Source organism: Plecotus auritus (assembly GCF_963455305.1).
Source record: "Plecotus auritus genome assembly, chromosome: 5".
Lineage (NCBI taxonomy): Eukaryota > Metazoa > Chordata > Mammalia > Chiroptera > Vespertilionidae > Plecotus > Plecotus auritus.
In genome coordinates this window covers 60,844,584-60,867,057 of record NC_137776.1, presented here as the reverse complement: position 1 = coordinate 60,867,057, position 22,474 = coordinate 60,844,584, and the positions used below count along the sequence as shown (strand labels likewise).

Sequence of the window (22,474 nt, the reverse complement as noted above, 5' to 3'; positions counted from 1 at the left end):
CCAATGGACACAGACAACAGGGGGGTGAGGGCATGAGTGGGGAGGTGGTGGGGGGGGGAATGGGGAGATAAGGACACATATGCAATTCCTTAATCAATAAAGAAAATAAATTTTTTAAAGTACTATAGTGGAATATTGATATGGTGATATACACATGCCTAAGAGTGGATAACAGTATCTTAAAATGTTAATTTATAAGGAAGAGTATGTATCTGTATATAGACATTAACACATCAACAAGCACTTACTTCTTGCTGTATTAATAAATATAAAAGAAGATTCACTAACATGACATTCTCATATCATAAGTTAGTTTTTGGTTTGAATTAATATCCCCCAAAGTTTCAGATCCCATATTGCTGATAAAATATGAGATTAAGATTTTCAGTATTTTGTAAATTGGGATAAAACACCATGACACTGGCGGAAGGCAGGAATACATCTGAACAATAATATCTTTCTGCTATTGAATGTTTTCACATGAGTGTGGGCACATAAAGAAGCTATCCAGAAAGTACCCATAATAAAAGCTTCTGTCTCCATAAAAGTTGGAAGTCTACAATATTTTATTTTTCTCTTTTTTTTCTTTTTTTTTCCTTGATGTACATTTAAATGTCTTTCCTTTAAAATAATCCATAAAAATTTACATTTACTTTAGGTCCATTCATCACTTCCAAAAATGCAATTCACATAGACAAATTTCTTCAAAATTATAATGTGTTGTCAATGTTTTGACAGTCTTGCACAATTTTAAAAAATCAACCTCACCTAAGCGTTAGACAATTTTACCAGTCCAAAGGAAGAAAAAAAAGAAAGAGAACTATAAAACAGATTTTATTTAAAGAAACACAAAACAGTTTGATTTCTACTATGTGTATGATTTCCCAAGAGTAAAATTAAACTTGGAATGATCAAAGATAAACCCCTTACCTGTTGGAAGGTGCAGTGTTATGTTATTGCAGAAATCTGTGAAGCAGCATTCTGTTTTGGTAACATTGTTGGAACTATGACAGAAGACTTGAGCATTTAATTCTGGGAGAGAGACACAGGACTTGATCACCTGCTCCTTTCCATTGGTTAGCATAACTGAAGCCCAACATGCTCCTTCCGTTTGGCAGGTAAAGTTTGAAGAGTCACACAAAAGACAAACACACTTCAGTCCTGAAAAGTGTAAGGCAAGCAAAAAAGCTTTAAGATACAAAAGACATCATGCAAATTCATTTCATCAAACCTAAGTGTAGAAACCCAATCTTAATGAAAATTGAGGGAGGGATTAAATAAACAGCACCAGATAAACACGTGCTGAACACATTAACGCTCTCTCAGTCAGGTGTTTTGTTTAAACAGGTTGCCCAATCATCATTTACTTTGTTTGGATTCTTGTGAATTTATTGCTATTATACTTTAAAACAATTTTCTCATCCATGGTCTGTCTGAATCCCTTCTTCTTAAGCTTAATCAGCTCATTCCTAAATCAATAGCGCCTATGAAACACTAGGATACAGTAACACAGCAACCAAGAGGGGCCTGTCTGGCATCATTTGTGGAACATTCGAGTGTGATCACAGCAGCTGTGTAACCAAACGGCACAGTTTATTCTGTTCACTTACTCTTTCTCCTGTAATCTTATAAGTGAATGTGCTAAATACAAACCTAACCATTGATATTTACAGCTAAAAAAAATAGTGTGAGTCTCTACAAGTATATTTTGTAATATTTAACATTGTTGTTATTCTCCTAGTTAACTTTAAGGCACCGATGAGCCATTATACTTCCCCTTCTTCACTAAAGAATACATCTTAGAATGAGTCATTTGAACAAACACTATGACCTTCAGGCAATTTTCTTTAATGAACACATCTATTCAATAAAGAAAACACATCAATTATAGAATTTCATATATCTATGCAATAAAACTTTCAAAAAAACTACATTTTGCTAAATTATTTGTTCAATTCACAGATTTCCTCCACATTCCCCACTTCACATGAGCGCACGCTCACGCGCGCACACACACACACATTAACTCACATGGTCCAAGTGATGCAGTACTTGTGTTCTGATGTAAAATATCTGTCAGCCAGAAAAATCCAGTGGTGGTGAGCAATTTATTTAAATTTTATTAGTCCCATTGTTTTAAAATAATACAATACTGAATAAGCCTTTTGTATTTTTACTTTAATAAACTTTTTAAAAAAATTATAACTGCCCCCAACAATTATCTGACTATCCAAACTTTTACAATACAATCATTTTTACTCAAATGAAAGTCTTTAAATTACTAATTGGTCAATTTGGAGCTGAGTTTATACCTATAAAATATTTAATACATAAATGGCAATTAATATACTCAACTTCAACTACCAATATAAGAGTAAATATGGATAATATTCCTATATAAGAGGGTGAGTAAGAAAGAAAAAATTACATAGTGATTAAAAGAAATTATATCTTCTTTTGATAATTTTTTCGTGACTAGTAGAATATCATCCCCATAAGTATTTTTATTTCTATGTGCTAAGAGAAATACAAACATAAATAAAATACTATTTTGTTAACAACTTTGGACCAAGCATAATGGCTCATTCTTCTATTTATTCCAATGGAGATCAATTTCAATGTACTCTGTTGGGCGGGGTTGGGCTGGAGGGGGTCAATGGGGGAAAAAGGGAACATATGTAATACTTTCAACAATAAAGAATTATTTTTAAAAATGGTGAGGGGAAGAGGGCAGATGGGAAAAGGACATGAATAAAGTGGATATACTTTTAACTTTTTTAATAAAATAAATGTACTCTGTTGTTGATATTTGTATGCTATGGTGGAACTTTATAATCTAGATTTATTGGTATTCAGTAGAACTAGATATACTATAAAATCTAAGTGACTTGAGTTTTAAGTCTCTTTGCATAACAGAGAGTTCATAATGAGGATCCACCCACCTAGGTGTCTTCTGAAAGTGAAATCTCTCTAGCATCTTCCAATTCCAACTTCAAGGCCTTCAAATCCTAGTTATACTAGTTTTGTAATCTTGGGCATTACTTGGCCCCTCTGTACTTCCATTTCTTTATATGAAAGATAAGAAAAATATACTCCTTTATAGTGCTGTTATGAAGAATAAATTAGTTTACCTATGTAAAGTCCTTAGAACAGTGCTTGGTACATAGAAAGTACTATGTAATTATTAGTGAATATGTATTTTTCCTACTGAAGGAGATGAAGCCAGTTGTCCTATGCAAATAATCAAAATATATTTGTAATCCATAAAGGAATGGCTGAAATAACTAGGGTGCACAGACCATTTCAAAGGCATAACAGGGAAATACATCTTTTTCTGCTCTGCTCAGTGAGCTCAATGTTCTCATTCTTTTCATTGTTCATGATAGAACCTAGATAGAGCAGGGTGGTGTCTGGTGATGGTCCAGATAACGGTCGGGAAAAGATGAAGGTTCCAGTCGCAGCTCTGTCACTCACAGGCTGATTGACTTTGGAGAAGATATTTAATTTCATGGGCTCTCACTGCCTTCCTCTAAAAATGAGAAATAAACTGGGGGAGGCAGTGGATCCAGAAATCTTGAAGTCTCATATGGTACCAGCATTTTATGACTTTATAAATTTAAGGTTTATGGATTTTCACAATTACAAAATAAGGAACATTTTTTGATTTAAAGACACTGACTCTGTTTATTCTTCAATCTCATATTTTTAGGGGCTGAAGTTGAGATTATAAATCTCCTGACACACAGTCTCAATCTATTTGTTACTAGACACCTCATCAGAGCCTAGTTGAATTTTCTATTTCCAGGAGAAGCCTAACCTGGAAACGAAGGCAATTAAGGAATATGGACCCACTGAGTGAACACAACCGTAAAGTACTCAACAACCAGACATATGCTAGTTTCTCATGTGTTTATCACTGCGTATAATTCCCAGTGCAACTATGGGAGATACCTGTCACTATCTCCATTTTACAGATAATGAAATGAGGCTCAAAAAGATCAACTGACTGAATTAATGTGGTCGTTAGACTACTCAACCAATGTTGCTTCTATTTTACTAAAGCTGATTTATTAAAAAATAGGGAAAGAAACCATTCTCCCATCTCACCAGTTTCTAATGAATGTGAATAAAATGTAATTCTATTCAGCAGAAGGAAATTAATAATCAACTTAATAACTGCAATTTTGATCTGCATTGTCCCAATTACCTTTTAAAACATTTAATATGTTTAAAACAATTCTCCCTACCTATTTTCTGAGGCATCAAGGACAAAGAACCTTACCTTTCAGGTTATCTGAGTTTTGTAATAAGTATAAGCTTCTAGGTACCTAACCTGATACTTTCTCTTCAAAGAGATACTAGCTCCTTAGAAAACGATTGCATAATAGTTCTCATCAAGGAATAACATGGATACTCACTGACTAACAGGCTATAAAATTACCTTCATTTAAAGTGAAAAGAATAAATTAGAAGAATAATATAGGTCCAGGTTATATAGTTAAGAGGTAGTAAATGACACCTTGAATGCTGCACAATGGAATACACTGACATAATTGAGAATTTGTTGATGATAACACCAGCAAACATCTGCTAAATGTTCTCATTTATTTCAGGTCAATTGGCAGTCCTGTAGCACTGACAGAGAACAAAGAGCAAATTACAAGAGCCTAAGATGTATATCTAACATACAGCTCATTCAGTCTTGCAATTTTTCTTTCCCACCAATCCACAATATGGTCATATTTGGTATACAATTAAACCATATTTATGCCAACCATCCTCAACATAGAACCCTTGTATTGCCAATAAAAACATAAGTTGCCATTAGTGATTAGCCTTATGCTTTCATAGTTTGTTTGTTGTTGTGTGTTTTTTTAAACTGCTGTTAAATGAGTCAATTATACTAGAATATTCCATGACAGGATAAATCCTGTTACTAGCAGACTAGTCCAGCCCTATGTTTCTTTATTTTATACTTTCCCGTTATACTCTCCTTGAGTCATATGGAAAGAGATAGCAAATGAAATTGAAGAAGGAGGTAATTACCTGTAATAAGAAGGTCTATTGGATTTTTCCCCACAAGGAAGACTGCACTTTCCCTGTGTCTCCTCCCATCCCTTTAATTATCCTCTTTCCCCCTTTTTGTCAATTAGTTTGTAAAAGCCAAGACATCTGTTACCCTCAAGACATCTGTTACCCGCATGAAACCAATGGATGTACATATTTATAATCAACCAGAAAATAACTTTTTATCCATGTTTACAGGTGATGGCAAGCACACGCTAGTGTCCAGAAATGTGAAAACTATCACACTGCAAAAAATGAACCAAAGTGATCAAGTGTTTCTTGAGAAATAATCATTGTTTTGAATTAGATACAATTTGCAGTAAGTTGGTTTTATATTTCCTAGGTTTTCTCCATTTTGAGTCTCTATAATAAAATAACTATTAACCAGTGTGTTATGTAAATTTCTGACACATACCCATTCCTCTTTTCCAAACATTTGTTGATTCAATATTCCAATTTATTTTTATTTTTAAATATATATTTTTAAAATTTATTTCAGAGAGAGGAAGGGAGAGGAAGAGAGGGATAGAAACATCAATGATGAGAGAGATTCATTGATTGGCTGCCTCCTGCATGAACCCCTACTGGGAATCGAGCCTGCAACCCAGGCATGTGCTCTGACCCTGGGAATTGAACGGTGACCTCCTGGTTCATAGTTCACATGACGCTCAACCACTGAGCTATACCGGCCAGGCCAATATTCCTAATTTTAGAACAGGCTACCGAACACGAAATGTTTTTTAATTTCAGAACACTCTATAGTTTGACCTGATGAATATGTAATATTCATCATTTGCAGGCTTCTGAATTAAAACAAATATACAACTCAAGCTCATCAGTGTGCTGAATCTGAAAATATGGCAACAGGAAAGAAGCCAATACAACTAATAATTGTGACTGTGAGGTAAAGCCAGACAGGAGCAAAGAAAATCAGGCAACGATTTTCTTTTCCTTTTTTGTTCCTTTTCAGAACTTTGTTTTCTTGTAATGCGAGCATTTAAAAGCATTTTTCTTTCTTATTAGTAAGGAAAAGTAGAGTAGAGGAAGAAAGCATTAATATATGGGCAATATAAATGCAAACTTTTGGATCAAATGAGCTTTCAATAGATACTCGACTTTTAGAAATTCTATTTGCCAGGCTGTATCCAAGGAAATTCAGAATTCCTAAAACACAGGAGGAATATACTCAGAACAAAGGTAAACTGTCCCTTTAAGCAAAGTGGCAGTTATGTTTCCTGTTCAAGAAAGCCTCAACTTTCTAGCTGAGGAGGGATGGGTCCACCCTAACTGGATTCTGCGCAGGAGAACTTTCACTTCCAGCACAGGGCTCTGTTTAGAGAGGTTCTAGCATGTTTTGAAGAACAGTACTAGCATTCTGAACGTCCTCAGTTCCAAAGCAGCCCTAAATAAAACCTGGGTTTTCAGCCCCCCTCTACTAGGAACCACCTAAGGCTTCAGACAAGTTTCTCAACCTCAACATCTTACTAGTAGATTCCTCACCTAAAATATTATGATGTCAAGAAATAGATGAAAATATTTCTAAAGACCCCTCCAGTTTTATAGCCCTCTGCTGCTCTAAGCTCGCGTCCCAATTCTCTATATAAGTAACATTAGGGTTATCTTATCCATGATAGATAAAAAGAGGGAGCCGAGTTTACAAATATGAGCATCCAAGAAGGACAGGTTTGTACCCAAATTCATGTACTGTTATTTCAATGAAACTTCTGCAGTGGATAATAAGATGATTTCTCTTGTCATATATTTATCATATGAGAATCTAATGTTCTTTTCAATACCAGTACGATATTCTGAGGAGGTGGAGGGAAAGTTCACAGCCTTTCTTAGTTGGGTTAGACATCCAGACTATGGCCTGATCCCACAATCACAATATACACATGATCACAACTTTAGACTTTGTAGTCATGTAAGGAAGGAAAAAAAAAATTATTTGGGGTCTCCCATCTGAAGCATCATGTCAAAAAAAAAACAACAAAAAAACAGTATTCCTTATCACAGGACACATTTCTTCTGCTATCCTCCCATATAATTCTCATGGAATTTGAGAAGGTATTTTCTTTTCTTACATTGGCAGTGTAAGTGATGTCTCATCAAACTGTTCCCTCGGTCTTGAGACATTTTATTGTCTCCTGCTTGGGAGAAGAGTGGTACTCAATGGATTCCAATTACATTAAGAATAAAACAAAATCCATAACTGTTATTATGATCTAATAGGCTAGTAAGTCTGGGTTCTTCCTACTTCTCAAACCCAATTCTTATATCTCAGGCCCCCAGGCACACTGGTCTCTTTTGTAGCTTTAAGTAACAAGTTCTTTCCCCCTCACAACCCTTGCTCTTCTTTTCCTTCCAATTCTTCAGGTTTCAGCTCCAATGACATCACCTAAGACAAACCTTCACACACTCCCCTTGACAAATGATCTTCTGCTCCCCATCCTTTCTGGTTCTTATTGCAATCTGTAATTAGCTTATTTACTATTTCGGCCCCACTAAAATGAAAACAGGGAATTTTCCAGTCTTTTCTACCATCATATCCTCAACACCTAGAGTAAGATATGGCCTATGAGAAGAAAAAAAAACCAGTACACGTGTATTAAATTAAAAAATGTAGAAAACTGAAAAAGTACAGAGGAATAAAAGATAGCCAAATTCATAAAATGACTCAAAACCCTATAATATTCTCATTGTGTTATGTTTTCTTTAGGTGTTTTTTTTTCTATAGCATTATTTTATAGTCAAATTCTACCTATAGACACAGTTTTAAGTGTTGTTTTTTTATTCTGTCAGCATTACATCATGAGCTTTATAATCTCTTCTTTATAGTTATTTGATGGTATTTATAGTTTCGAACATTAGCTTAAATGATAGCTCATAAAATTTCCTTACTCTTAGTCACTTCAGTTCTTTCCAGTTTTTGCAAATAAATAACAAAATAAAGATTAATCTTTGTGGGTTAATCTTTAACCAAGTTAATTTTCTAGGCTAGAGTCCCAGAAGTGTAATTATAACATCAGACATTCTTGATAGGCGTTATCAAAGGGCTTGCCAGAAAAGCTGTACCAATTAAGATTTCCACTGGCCTTGTATGAAAGTACCCATTTCCCAATACACTTGTCAGCATTAGTCTCACTAAAATCTTAATAATATGATAGGTGGAAGTTGCATCATATTTTAATTTGCATTTCCCTACTAATGGGGTTGAACATTTTGTTTTTCAAATATTTCCTTTGGATTTCCTCTTGGGTAAATTTTTTATCCATGCCATTTATCTCTTGGATGAACTTTAAATTTAGTGTTCTAAGTTTGAAAGAGCTCTTTATAAAGACATAAGTAAGTCCTTTGTCATATGTGTTACATATAACTTATCCCACTTTCATATTTATATATTTTTTCCTAATGTGCCACCCTCATTGTTTTTGAAAAAGAAACAAACAAAAAAAACACAACTGTTTCCAAATATTTCCTCTTGATTCCCAGTCTTTTAGTTAGCACTTTCTTCTCTTGCCTTCAAACTTGGCAAACCCCCACCCAGATATTTTCTAAATGTTCAATATTTTCTTCCACTCTTAACCCTTAAATTTACAAAAAATTTGACTGTGGTGTGAGATAATACATAATCTCTTTGACAGGTGATAAGTGAATTACTTTATGGTAAAGCCCCAGATGTTAAAAATTCTTTTTTAAATCATTATTCATAGAATGTTACAATTTTAAAGAATTTGCGTCAGGGAAATGAAAATCAAAACCACAATGAGATATCATTTCACACCTTTTTTAATTGCTGTTATCAAAAACACAAAAAACAATAAGAGTTGGCAAGGATCTGGAGAACAGGGAACTCTTGTGCACTGTTAGTGAAAATGTACTTATATTAGGGCAGTCACTATGGAAAAGTCTGGAGGCTCCCCCCAAAATTAAAAATAGAACTATCATATGATCTAGCAATTCTTCTTCTGAGTATTTATCTGAAGAAAACAATCTCACTAACTTGAAAAGATATACTCACCCCCATATTCACTAAAGCGTTATTTACAATATCCAAGATATGGAAACAACCTACGTGTCTGTCAATGGATGAATGGATAAAGTAAATGTGGTAAAGTAGTCCTCCTTCATGTGTGGGGAAAACATTTCAAGGCCCCCAATGGTTGCTTAAAACTACAGATGGGACCAAACCTCATAGTTGCTATGTTTTTCTTATACATACATACCTATGATAAAGTTTAATTTATAAACTGGGTACATTAAGAGTAACAGCAATAACTAATAATGAAATATCATAACAATATACTGTAATGAAAGTGATGTAAATGTGGTCTCTCTCTCTCTCTCTCTCTCTCTGACAACCAAGACAGCTGCTAAGTGACTAACAAGCAGGTAGCATATACAACATGGATTTAAAACTTATGAATTTCTGGAATTTTCCACTTAATATTTTCAGACTACAGTTGACTGCAAGTAACTGAAATCCCAGAAAGTGAAATCAGATAGAGACTACTGTATTTATATATATTAGAATATTATTCAGCCATAAAAAAGAATGAAATCTTGCCATTTGCAACAACATGGATGAGTCTTAAAGGCATTATGAAATAAGGCTAAATTAAATTAGTCAGAGAGAGAAAAAAATACTATACAATTTCATTTATATGTGGAATCTCAAATTTTTTATAACTATGTATGGTGATGGATGTTAACTAGACTTAAAGATATGAATATTGTGCCTGACCAGCATGGCTCAGTGGTTGAGCATCAATCTATGAACCAGGAGGTAACAGTTTGATTCCCAGTCAGGGCACGTGCCTGGGTTGCGGCCTTGATCCCTGGGTGGGGTTGGGGAGGGGGGAGCTGATCAATGATTCTCTCTCATCATTGATGTTTCTATCTCTTGTCTCCCTTTCACTTCCTCTCTGAAATCAATAAAAATATTTTTTAAAAAAACATGAATATTGTATTAAAGTTCTTCAGAGAAACAGAACTAATAAGATATATATTGATACATACATATATATGTTTATCTCTACCTCTGTATCTAGAGAGAGGTTTGTTTTAAGGAATTGGCTCACTGAATTGTGGTGGCTGACAATTCCAAAATCTGGAAGTTAGGCCAATAGGCTATAGACCCAGGGAACAGTTGATGTTGCAACTCTGGAGACAGTTTGAGGCAGAATTCTCTCTTCTTCAGGGGACCTCAATTTGTTTTTCTCTTAAGGCCTTCAACTGATTTGATGAGGCCCTCCAATTATGGACTGTAATCTGTTTTATTCAAAGACTTTGAATTTAAATGTTAATCTAATCCTAAAAATAACTTTGCGGCAATATCCAGACTGGTGTTTGACCAAATATCTAGTGACTGCGGCCAAATTGACACATAAAATTACCATCACAAGTATTTACTACATGTCAAATACTATGATAAGAGCTAAGAAAGAAAGAGAAGGGGAAAGCCAAAAGAACATTCCTTACAGGTGTTATTGAATTAATGAATCTATATATATAAAAGTCTAAGTGTCTGTCCATCCGACCAGTAGCTATGATGCACAATGACCACCAGGGGGCAGACTCTCAATGCAGGAGCTGCCATGATGCACACTGGCCATTTAAAAATAAATAGTACCATGGACCTGGTGCCGACAAACCAACACTTAGTTTCCCCCAAGTGGGACACAGGCCCCACCACCACCCCGGAGCAACACCCCACCAAATCGCAGCCTACACTGCCAAGACCCCATGGTGCAAAATGTGGCCCACAGCCTAACCCAGCCTGGAAACAGTTGCTGTGGGTGCCAGTTAATGATGTCAACATAGCAATGCCCAGCTTCCTCTCCCTAGTGACTAGCCTCCTGGGAGTTTCTTCAGCCCAGGAACCCAACTTGCTTTATAGCCAAGTGCAAACATTTTACAGTTTAACCAAATGTCTGTGAAGAGTTTTCCTGTGCCTCATCTCATTTGATCCTTATAGAAGTCCTAGAGTAAGTAGATAGGAGACTCAGTAGAATCCTATTTTCTTTTCATTAACCAGAAAAAGCAGATTTAGAAAGTTTAGAAACTTGACCTGACTGAAAAGAAGTAAAAAATGGTGGAACTTGAAAATGATTTCAGGTTTTCTCACTGCGCAGAATATAGTCAAACACTGCTACAGTTAAATATTTTACCCTTTGTTCTCCCTGCATGATCTGCAATAATAATCGGCTTCATGTTGATATTTACTGCTGTGTTGCTGACAATTACCTGAAAGAGAAGTTGGGGTGCTTCACTGGGCTGGAAAAAGTTTAGCTAAATCAGAAAGCAGGTCTAATTAAGCAAGTTTATCTATATACTAGAGGCCTAGTGCATGAATTCTTGCATGAGTGGGGTCCCTCAGCCTGGCCGGTGATAGGGACCAATCGGGGGCATGGGAGGTTGGCTGGCCAGGGGGAGGGGCCATGGGAGGTTGGTCAGCCAGCCCTACTGGAGCGATCGGGGCCAGTCAGCAGGGGGAGGGACTGCGGGAGGTTGGACGGCCACGGAAGGTTGGCCATGGGAACGTACTGACTACCAGGAGGCAGCTTCTGCATTGAGCATCTGCCCCCTGGTGGTCAGTGCACGTCATAGTGACTGATCGATTGGTCGTTCAGTCACTTAGGCTTTCATATATCCTATATAATAAAAGGCTAATATGCAAATTGACTGAACAGCAGAACAGCCGCTCTCTATGACCATTCTCAATGCAGGAGCTGCCCCCTGGTGGTCAGTGTGCTCCCACAGTGGGGGGACCACTCAGCCAGAAGCCAGGCTCACTGTTGGCGAGTGCAGTGGTGGTGGCAAGAGCCTCTCCTGCCTCCCTGGCAGTGATAAGGATATCCGGCTAATGGCTTAGATGGGGAGCGGGCCTAAGCCAGCAGCCAGACATCCCCCAAGGGCTCCCGGACTGCAAGAGGGTACAGGCCAGGCTGAGGGACCCTCCCTGACCGTACGTATCTCGTGCACTGGGCCTCTAGTATAGATTTAAAAAGCTAAGTTGACTTGTGCATGCATGATACATATAAAGCTCTCACTGGCACCAATTGCATGCATGTGTTTAGATCTGTCATTGTTGATCGTGAGTTTGGTTGACACTTCTATTATAGAGAAAGGGCAAATAGCAATATTAAAATATTTCTTCTAATTAACTTCCTTTCAATGTACACGAATCCGTGCACCAGGACACCAGTATTATGATAGTATGGTAAACCAAGTCAAGATGTGTACGTAGTGTCTTTGTTTTTCTTGTTGTTTTGTTTTAAATATATTTTTATTGATTTCATAGTGGAAGGGAGAAGGAGAGAGAGAGATAGAAACATCAAATATAAGAAAGAATCATTGATCAGCTGCCTCCTGCACCCCCACACTGGGAATCGAGCCCACAACCTGGGCATGTGCTCTGACTGAGAATCAAACCTGTGATCTTCTGGTTCATAGGTGGATGTTCAACCACTAAGCCATGCCAGCTGGGCTACATAGTGTCTTTGGACACAGAGGTGGAGCACTGGTTAATACAGCTGGGGTTAGGGGCAGGGGCAATAGTAAAGGTTTCTTTGTGGTGTGTCTTGAGGAGCACAACTGTTCATCATCTTCAGTCCTCTCCCCTCACCCATGCAGAGTACTGCCCCTCTCCCCCACTCTCAAAGACCCTCCTTTCAGCCCTCATCATCCTGAAGAAAACACAGCAGCCTCACACTCCCCCACAGTAGGGGGAAATAGCTCCTACTGTGTGGCTGAAATGTATGGGAAAATGAATCCATGTAAAGATAAGAAACATGAGGAATTCTGATCCAGTCTGGTGCATTTAGAGTCCACCTAGGAGACCTAGGGTTCTTATCCTGGATCTTGAATGTGGGCTTTGAGGCCTCTGTGTCCTAAACTGTCCAAGAAAGAATTCAGTTAGTTGATCTCTAATTGTTCTAAAGTCCTAGGACCCTAGGAAATGAGTGCATCAATGGCCATGTAGTATCAGAAAGAGCACTCTGAGAACAAAGAAGCTGCTGGCCTGGAATTAGAGTTCACAATAAAAACCATTCAGGACAGTACTGTATCACTCTGGTGAAGACTGAAGTAAATAATCTGAGTTAATACTATGGAGATCTATTAAGTCACAGAAGTCTAGTTTTATATTTTAATCTTCATGAGATAGGGGAGATAAAAACCAAGTGGGAGAGGGTACAGAGAGTTTGGTGATGAAAACAGAGTATGACACAGTCGATCTGTTTGGGAAAGATGGATGAAAATACAAAAATTTAATAATAAAAAAAAAACACATAAGGTTTTAAAAGCTAAAGAAGCTCTGACTTGTTTAAAGGAGGCAAATAAGAAACAATCAGAAAAGCCCTGGTCAGGTGGCTCAGTTGGTGGGGGCATCATCCCGTACACCAATAGGTCGTAGGTTCGATTCCCAATCATGGCACGTGCCTAGGTTGTGGACTTAATCCTCTCTCAGTGCACATACGGGAGACAACTGATCCATGTTTCTCTCTCACATAGATGTTTCTCTCTCTCTCCCATCCTCTCTCTAAAAATCAATTAAAAAAAAAACAACATATCCTGCCCGGCCAGCATTGCTCAGTGGTTGAACGTTGACCTATGAATCAGGAGGTCACAGTTCAATTCCCAGTCAGGGAACATGCCTGGGTTATGGGCTTGATCCCCAGTGTGATTCTCTCTCATCATTGATATTTCTCTCTCCCTCTCCATTCCTCTCTGAAATCAATAAAAATATGTTTTAAAAAAACATATTCTTGGGTGAGGATTAAAAAAATCAGTAAAGAAAAAGTAAGGAATCAACAATTAATCATCAAACTACAGGGCAAAAAGAATAGGCAGATAGAAAAAGACACAAAACTGTCTCCAATTTAGCATGAAAGTGGCAAAGAAAATGGAAAAGTTAAAGTCCTCAAGAGTTCTCAGGGGCTCACTTGTCAGAAATTTCTATCACAATCCACAACTATTCATTTATATAATCAGATATGGTAAGGAATAGATAATTATTAATCTTGAAATAAAAGGAAACTATCCAAAGTCAGAAACTGATTTAACTAAAAATAGAATAGCAGTGAAGAGTTGAAAGGAGAAGAGGAAAGCAAGTGATATAAAGGAAAGTTTTTAAAGATTAATTCCACTTGGGCCTCTTCTTAACACTGACTCCAGAAGATTTAGCTTAGATACTCTGAAGAACTGATACTGTGCAAACAAAAATGTACAGCATCACCAGCCCCTCTATTCAGAGAAGATGGGTGGGAGCTGCGGTGCTGGCAGCCGGCGGAAGGAAGACCTACTCTTGCATGAATTTCATGCATCCAGACTCTAGTATAAATATACTAGAGGTTCGATGAATGAAATTTGTGCAGTGCGGGGAGGGGCGGGGGGCTCAGCCAAGCCTGTGCCCTTTCACAGTCTGGGAGCCCTCAGGAGATATCCAACTACATTTTTAAAAAATCACCCTTACTTAATTTTCTTACTAACTCCTCCTTTTAAACACCACTCACTCTCACATTCTGTTTCTTCTTTTTATTTAACTATTTTCCTGGCCTCACCCCATTTTAGCATCCTTCACTTTCCTGCTTTCTTTCCCGCCCTCCCTGTGAACCTCCTGCGGCCTCTCTCCCTCGCTCCCTCCTCCCTTCTCTCCCTTCATTCCCCGTGTCTGTCTCCTTCTTATTCCTCCCCTCCTCCCCCCTGTTCACCTTTCCCTTGTGAGCCTGAACCCTGTCTCCCTCTCTCCTTCCCTATTATTACCGCCCCCGCCCCCCACCATGTTCACTGGTTTCTCTTTTAAACCTTCCCTTCCTCTCTGGGACCTGCTTCCAGCCCCGCCTGAGCGCACTTTGATACTAAAGCTTCCTTTCGTGGGGCGTTAACCCCCAGGCCAGGGCCCAGCCCTGGCCAGGCCTTCGCAGCACCCCCTTCCCCGGCCTCCCTGACGCCATCCTCCTCTCATTCCCTGCCCAGGACACCCCAACTTCTAGTCAACAAAGTACACTTAACATGCCACCAACCTAACCCTGGGCAGTGTCTTTGGGGTCCAGCCCTCGGGGACGAAAGCGGTACCCTCCTTAGTGTCCGACTCCACCCCAGCTAAACTGTGCCTCCCCTCCCAGCGCAGGGCGCCTGGCCCAGCGAGGGTGGCCGAGGCCCGCATGACCCAGATGCTGCTGCCCTGAAAGCCTCAGACCATCCACCCCTCCATTCCAATGGCCCGAGCCGGGGACCACCATCCTCCTCCTGTGTCTTGGTGGGGCTCCCCACTCCACATTGCCTGTGCCCCATCCCTCACCGGGTGTAGCTGCTCCACCCCCGCCCCCACGGTCACCACCCCCTCCCACGTGCAGCCCCTCATTTCCTTCCCTCTTCCATTCCTGCGCCTTTTTCTTGTTCCCTTTCTGTATATCTGTTTCTCCTCTCAGCCTGTCTGCATGCAGGCCTGCTTTCTTCTCCATCTCCTTTCTTATCCCCTCCTATTGTATCCTATCCTACCTACCCCAGGCCTCGCAGCTGCCTGAGCAGGGCTCGGGGACGCAGCCTGCTGAATGGTCATTATGTGATGGCATCCCAGACAATTTGCATGTTCCTCCATTATAGTATGTTTGTGTGTGTGTGTGTGTGTGTGTGTATTCATGCACAGGGGTGTGTGTCCCTAGCCCAGCCTGCACCATCTCCAATCTAGGACCCCTTGGATCCCTACCTGAATCGGGCCTAAATGGGCAGTCGGACATCCCTCTCACAATCCAGGACTGCTGGCTCCCAACTGGTTGCCTGCTTGCCTTCCTGATTGCCCCTAACCACTTCTGCCTGCCAGCCTGATCACCCCCTAACCACTCCCCTGCCAGCTTGATTGATGCCTAACTGCTCCTCTGCCAGCCTGATTGCCCCTAACTGCCCTTCCCTGCAGGCCTGGTCACCCTTAACTGCCCTCCCCTGCAGGCCTAGTCCCCCCCAATTGCCCTTCCCTGCAGGTCCGGTTGCCCCCAACTTCCCTCCTCTGCCAGCCTGATCACCCCTAACTGCCCTCCCTTGCTGGCTTGATCACCCCCAACTGCCCTCCCTTGCAGGCCTGGTCCCTCCCAACTGCCCTCCTCTGCTGGCCATCTTGTGGTGGCCATCTTGTGTCCACATGGGGGCAGCCATCTTGTGTGTTGGAGTGATGGCCAATCTGCATATTACTCTTTTATTATATAGGATAGAGGCCTGGTGCATGGGTGGGGGCCAGCTGGTTTGCCCTGAAGGGTGTCCTGGATCAGGGTGGGGGTTCCCCTGGGGCCTGGGGCAGCCTGGGTGAGGGGCCTGTGGTGGTTTGCAGGCCGGCCATGCCCCCCGGTGACCCAAGCGGAGGCCCTGGTATCTGGGATTTATTTATCTTCTATAAGTGAAACTTTGTAGCCTTGAGCGTAGCCAAGCCTCCTGCTCACTCCATGGCCACAGCCATTTTTGTTAGGATTTACTTATCTTCCATAATTGAAACTTTGTAGCGAGGCCAAGGCAGGCCAGGGCTGTGGAAGCTTGGCTTCCTCCATCTCCGGGTGCAACTCAAGCCTCCTGCTCTCTCCAGCTCCGTGGCTGCTGCCATTTTTGTTGGGATTTATTTATCTTCTATAGTTGAAACTTCGTAGCCTTGAGTGTAGGCCTGGGCCGGCCAGGGTGGCAGGGAAGCTTGGCTTCCTCCATTGCCAGGGAAACCCAAGCCTCCTGCTCTCTCTGTGGCCACAGCCATCTTGGTTGGGTTAATTTGCATACTCACTCCTGATTGGCTGGTGGGCGTGGCTTGTGGGTGTAGCAGATGTATGGTCAATTTGCATATTACTCTTTTATTAGATGGGATATATATAAATATTTATATATATCCTATCTAATAAAGAGGGAATATGCTAATTGACCATCCCTCCATCACAAAGATGGCTGCACCCACAGCTGAGGCCAAGTTCCCATAAGGAGCCTTAATGAGCAATCAGCAGGGACCTGAGGCTACACCCTCCCCCGCCCCTGTGGGGCTTGACAGGGGACCTCAAGGTGCACTTCCTGTCCTGGTGCTGGGCTACAGGACCTCAGGCTGCTCCCCGCCCCCAGCACCAGGCCGGGGGACCTCAGACCTCACCCCCCACCCGGTGGGGCTTGACGGGGGACCTCAGGCCGCACCCCCCGCCCCAGCACCGAGCCAGGGTACCTGAGTCTGCGCCCCCCTGCCTGGCTGGGCTTGACGGGGACCTCAGGCCATGCCCCCCACTCAGCAGGGCTTGACAGGGGACCTCAAGGTGCACCCCCAGTGCTGGGTCGGGGGAACTCAGGCCGTGCCACCCACCCAGCAGGGCTTGATGGGGGACCTCAGGCTGCAACCCCCGCCCAGCGGGGCTTGACGGGGGACCTGAGGTTGTGCCCCCCTACCAGTGGGGCTTGATGGGGGACCTGAGCCTGCGCCCCCCTGCCTGGCTGGGCTTGACAGGGGACTTCAGGCTGTGCCTCCCCCTCCGGCACCAGGCCAGGGGACCTCAGGCCACGCCCCCCACCCCAGCACTGGACCAGGGGACCTGAGTCTGCGCCCCCCTGCCTGGCTGGGCTTGACAGGGGACCTCAAGGTGCACTCCCAGTGATGGGTCTGGGGAACTCAGGCCGCGCCGCCCACCCAGCAGGGCTTGATGGGGGACCTGAGGCTGCTCCCCCCTGCCAGTGGGGCTTGATGGGGGACCTGAAGCTGCACCCTTCTCCTGGTGCTGGGCCAGGGGACCTGAGACTGGGCCCCCCCGCCTGGTGGGGCTTGATGGGGGACCTCAGGCCATGCCCCCTGCCCGGCTGGGCTTGACAAGGGTGGGACTGGCAGGGTCTGGATCTAGCCCAATGGGGGGGCGCTGGCCAGGTCTGGGTCTCATGCGATTTTGAGGTGCATGTGGGTGGGCGGGGACTTGACTCTGGGTCTGTGGTGTGCCCCAGACTCTGACAGGAGGAAGGTTTTCATATACATTTTACTAATTTTCTTTCATCTCTGAAACTTCTATTATAGAGAAAGGGCAAATAGCAATATTAAATTATTTCCTCTAATTAATCCCCTTTTAATGTGCACAAATTTCGTGCACTGGGCCACTAGTATATATATAATAGCTGCTTTAGAAGGTGAATTAAAGGGTTTTCCTAGAATTGTACTTTCCTTTTCTTTATCAAAGCATTATTAAACAAAATAACTGCTTTTTTTTTTCCAGCAACACAAATACATTTCAGGACATAAAAGTGAAGAATTACAAAAGGGAAATTGGAGGACCTCAGAGAATTCTAAAAGATTCATATTAGACTGAACAAAAGGCAAGTCAAAGGCAGGTGAGAACAAAAAACAACAAACAACCTTATCTTAGTAGCTCTGTTCAACTGAGTTTAATCTTGTTGATTAAACTTGTGGAATTCAGCAAGAATCCTGTTTCTTTGGGAGACTTCACTTCTGTAGCTGAAATCCTGAGCCACTGCTAGACCAGCTGTGTGGCCCGGAAAGTGACTCCACTTCTCTGAATCCAATTATGCAATGGTGAAGCACAGATAATAATTCCTATCTCACAGGATTTTTATGAGAGTAAAAGATATTTTAGACACACAGTAGATGTTTAAAAAAAAAAAAAAAAACATCTAAAAATTAAGCTCCTGCTATTACAAATTATGAGTTGTTGAGAGTTCAACATTCAAAGCCCAAACCACACTCCTTAAAAATAACTTTCCATGTTTCTGACACTCCTTTCTGGCTTCGATGAACTTTCTCTTCTATAATGACAATGCCACACTAAAGTGATAAAATCAGCACCTCCAAAAAACCAAACATTTTTGTTTAAAAAATAAAAACAAACAAAACTTTGGCATTTGAGCATGATCAAAGAGTAGGAGCATCTAAACTGTTAACTCTCATATTGCTTACACTTCTTTTCGTTTCTCAATCAGCTCTTGAGTTTGACAAATGAATTTGGAAAAGACAAATATGTCAACAGAAAAATGGACAAAGTAGATGAACAAAGAGGAAAATAGTCAATAAACATGAAAAGCTTTAACTTTACTAATAATCAAAACAGAGAATTAATACATAATTTTCATTTGCCAAACTGGAAATTGCAACACCCAGAAATGGCAAGGGAGAATCAAATTTCACTTTATGCACAGTTGGTGGAGTATCAGTTGGTATAAACTTCTAGGAATACAATGTTATGTAGTTGTCTCAAGAGTCCTAAAAATATTGATGATCATTGGGTTGTATTGCTACTTCCTCTATATCAGTGGTTCTCAACCTTCCTAATGCCTCGACCCTTTAATACAGTTCCTCATATTGTGGTGAGCCCCAACCATAAAATTATTTTCGTTGCTACTTCATAACTGTAATTTTGCTCCTATTATGAATTGTAATCTAAATATCTGTGTTTTCTGATGGTCTTAGGCGACCCCTGACAGCAGTTCTCAACCTGTGGGTCGCGACCCCTTTCACAGGGGTCGCCTAAGACCATCGGAAAACACAGATATTTACATTATGATTCATAACAGTAGCAAAATTACAGTTATGAAGTAGCAACGAAAATAGTTTTATGGTTGGGGGTCACCACAATATGAGGAACTGTATTATAGGGTCTCGGCATTAGGAAGGTTGAGAACCACTGCTCTATATCAAATAATCAAAAGACAAAATTTTATTTCAAATTTCCATTGCAGAGTTATTATTCACAAACGTAAAAAATGAAAATAACCTAAATGTCCCCAAGTCAACAACACATTTAAATAAATTTTGAAAATCCATATGATGGCATAATATCCTGTTTTTAATAATATTTAATTAGAGTGGAAATGCTCACTATAAATTTGAAAAAAAAAGTAGGATCATAGAACACCCATGATATAATCTCAATTTACATATATATAACATATATATATATATGTGCATAGAAATAAAAACTGGAAGGAAATATAGCAAAATATTAATAGTGGTTATCTCTGAGGTATGAAACTAAATATGATTTTTACATTTTTCAACATTTTTCCCTAATTTCATATAATGAATGCATATAAATGCAATGATCAGAAACTAATGGCAACATTATTGTGTTAAAGTCACTTCTTGCTCTTTCAAAAGTGGAATTTGTAGTCTGAAAAGAGGCTAGCATATTTGAAAGCAGGGCTGACCCTGAAAATTCATGAGTATCACAGTATGATTCCCACGCTACAATGGAAACTGACCTGACCTTGGGGACCAAAACCAAGAGATTAGCCTAGTCCAGTGGTCGGCAAACTCATTAGTCAACAGAGCCAGATATCAACATTACAACTATCGAAATTTCTTTTGAGAACCGAAAACTGACTTATGCGCATGGGCCACGAAGTTTCAATCGCACTTGTACGTGGGCGCCCGCACATGGTATTTTGTGGAAGAGCCACACTCAAGGGGCCAAAGAGCCGCATGTGGCTCGCGAGCTGCAGTTTGCCGACCACTGGTCTAGTCTGATGACCTTCCCATAACCTTTCATCTCATCTTGTAATTTGTCTTGGAATTGAGTCAAAACAGGCATAGTGACTTTCCCTGACTGTGAAAAAGACAATAAAAAAATGCTGATTGCCCACTGTGTGCATGACACTGTACTGAACAAGGGATACCTCTAACCTGACTCAGCAAAATGAGGCTTCTTAATGCATTAATGAGCTCGTGTATAGACTGCAGATGCAAGCAAAACTCTCCATAAGCAAGCTTAATGCTATAGTAAACCAGCTAAAAAGGCCCAAACAGCCCATAAGTGCTCCCTTTGAGGTGATAAATGACCTTTCAAGTTTAACCAAATGCTTTAACCTAAAAGAGCAGGTGAGTAATGCTGCATTTGCAAAGGGCTTTATCTATGTATGGATAATGTCCCTCAGTTGTAATTTCCTTTGCTAAGAGAAGAAATTACCACTCCAATGAACAAAACACAGCCTAACATCCTATTTTGTTTCATTTCTATCTACTTGATGCCATTTTACAGATTGAAGATTATATACACAAAACACATTTTGCTTACTTAATTACTTATCTAGAACTTGTACAACAAAAGTAAGTCAAATATTTGTAATTTTATAATACTTTTATTTGGTTGTTTAATCAGTATCACAAATGCACATGGTAAAAAAATAGTATAGAAAGAATGACAATGTAAAGCATCTGTCTAGTGACCCACATCTACCCAAGTCTCACTTCCCAGAAGCACCCACTTTTAACTATTTTTGTTGTTGTTCTTTAGGACATTATCTTAAGACATTACCTCTAAAAATATACTGCTGTTCTTGATAAACCAATTTGAAATATTATCTGCTGACTTCCTGATTTATATAAGACTTAATTCACACACATGCACTACAATTTGGGGAGGAAGTCAAGTTTATCCTATATTATAAAAGCATAATATGCAAATCGACCAGACAGCAGAAAGACCAGTCACTATCATGTGCACTGACCAGCAGGGGGCAGACGCTCAATGCAGGAGCTTCCCCCTGGTGGTCAGTGCGCTCTCACAGGAGGAGCGCCACTCAGACAGAAGCCGGGCTCACGGCTGGTGAGAGCAGCCGCAGTGGCAGAAGTGGGCTTGCTGTCAGTTGGACATTCCCTGAGGGCTCTCGGACTGCGAGAGGGCTCAGGCCAGACTGAGGGACCACCCCTCCCCCCCGCCAAGTGCACTAATTTTGTGCACCAGGCCTCTAGTTGAAATATAATTTACATATGATAACATTCATCCTTTTCAGTGTATAGTCTTATGAGATTTGACAGCTGCAGTTCAATCACCCCTTCCCCAAAATTTTCTCATACACCCTTTTAGACAACTCCTCCTGCCACCCCAGCCGCTGGCAGGCAATGATGTTTTCTGTTCTCATAGGTTTCCCTTCTCCAAAATGAGATATGAATGTAGCCTGTTGATTCTGGCTTCCATCATTGCCTTAAGGTATTTGAGATTCATTCATGTTGTTGCATATATCAGTAGTTCATTGCATGAATGTACAACAGTTTGTTGATCCATACATTAGTTAAAGAATGTTTGGTCTTTTCCCCAGGTTTTGTGGATTAAGAATAAACATGTAATACATATTAATATACAGATTTTATATGAAATAAGTTCAATTTCTCTTCATTAAAAACCTAGGAGTGGGATTTCTAGGTTTGATAGAAAGTGTGTATTTATGTTTTCTAAAGTGGCTGTACCATTTTACAGGCCACCGGTTATGTATGAGAATTCCTATTACTTAGCATTCCTGTCAGCACTTGGTATTGTTACTATAACTTTGTTTTTTGTTTACTTGTTTGTTGCTGGGAGATTATTTGCATTCTGTTTTAGCCATTCAAATAGGTGTGCAGTGGCATGTCACTGTGGTTTTAATAAGCATTTCCTTTATGCCTAATAATATTGAGCAT

At 40.5% G+C, this 22,474-nt stretch overlaps 1 protein-coding gene across 2 annotated transcripts in view; it reads right to left on the bottom strand.

Moving 5' to 3' along the window:
* ACVR1C (activin A receptor type 1C) overlaps window positions 1-22,474 on the bottom strand; it is an 82,633-nt gene that overhangs the window by 43,455 nt on the left and 16,704 nt on the right. For both annotated transcript variants that reach the window (XM_080671273.1, XM_080671272.1), the window contains exon 2: window positions 931-1,161. In XM_080671273.1, coding sequence (XP_080527399.1) covers window positions 931-1,161 — 231 coding nt within the window. The remainder of the gene's footprint in view (window positions 1-930; window positions 1,162-22,474) is intronic.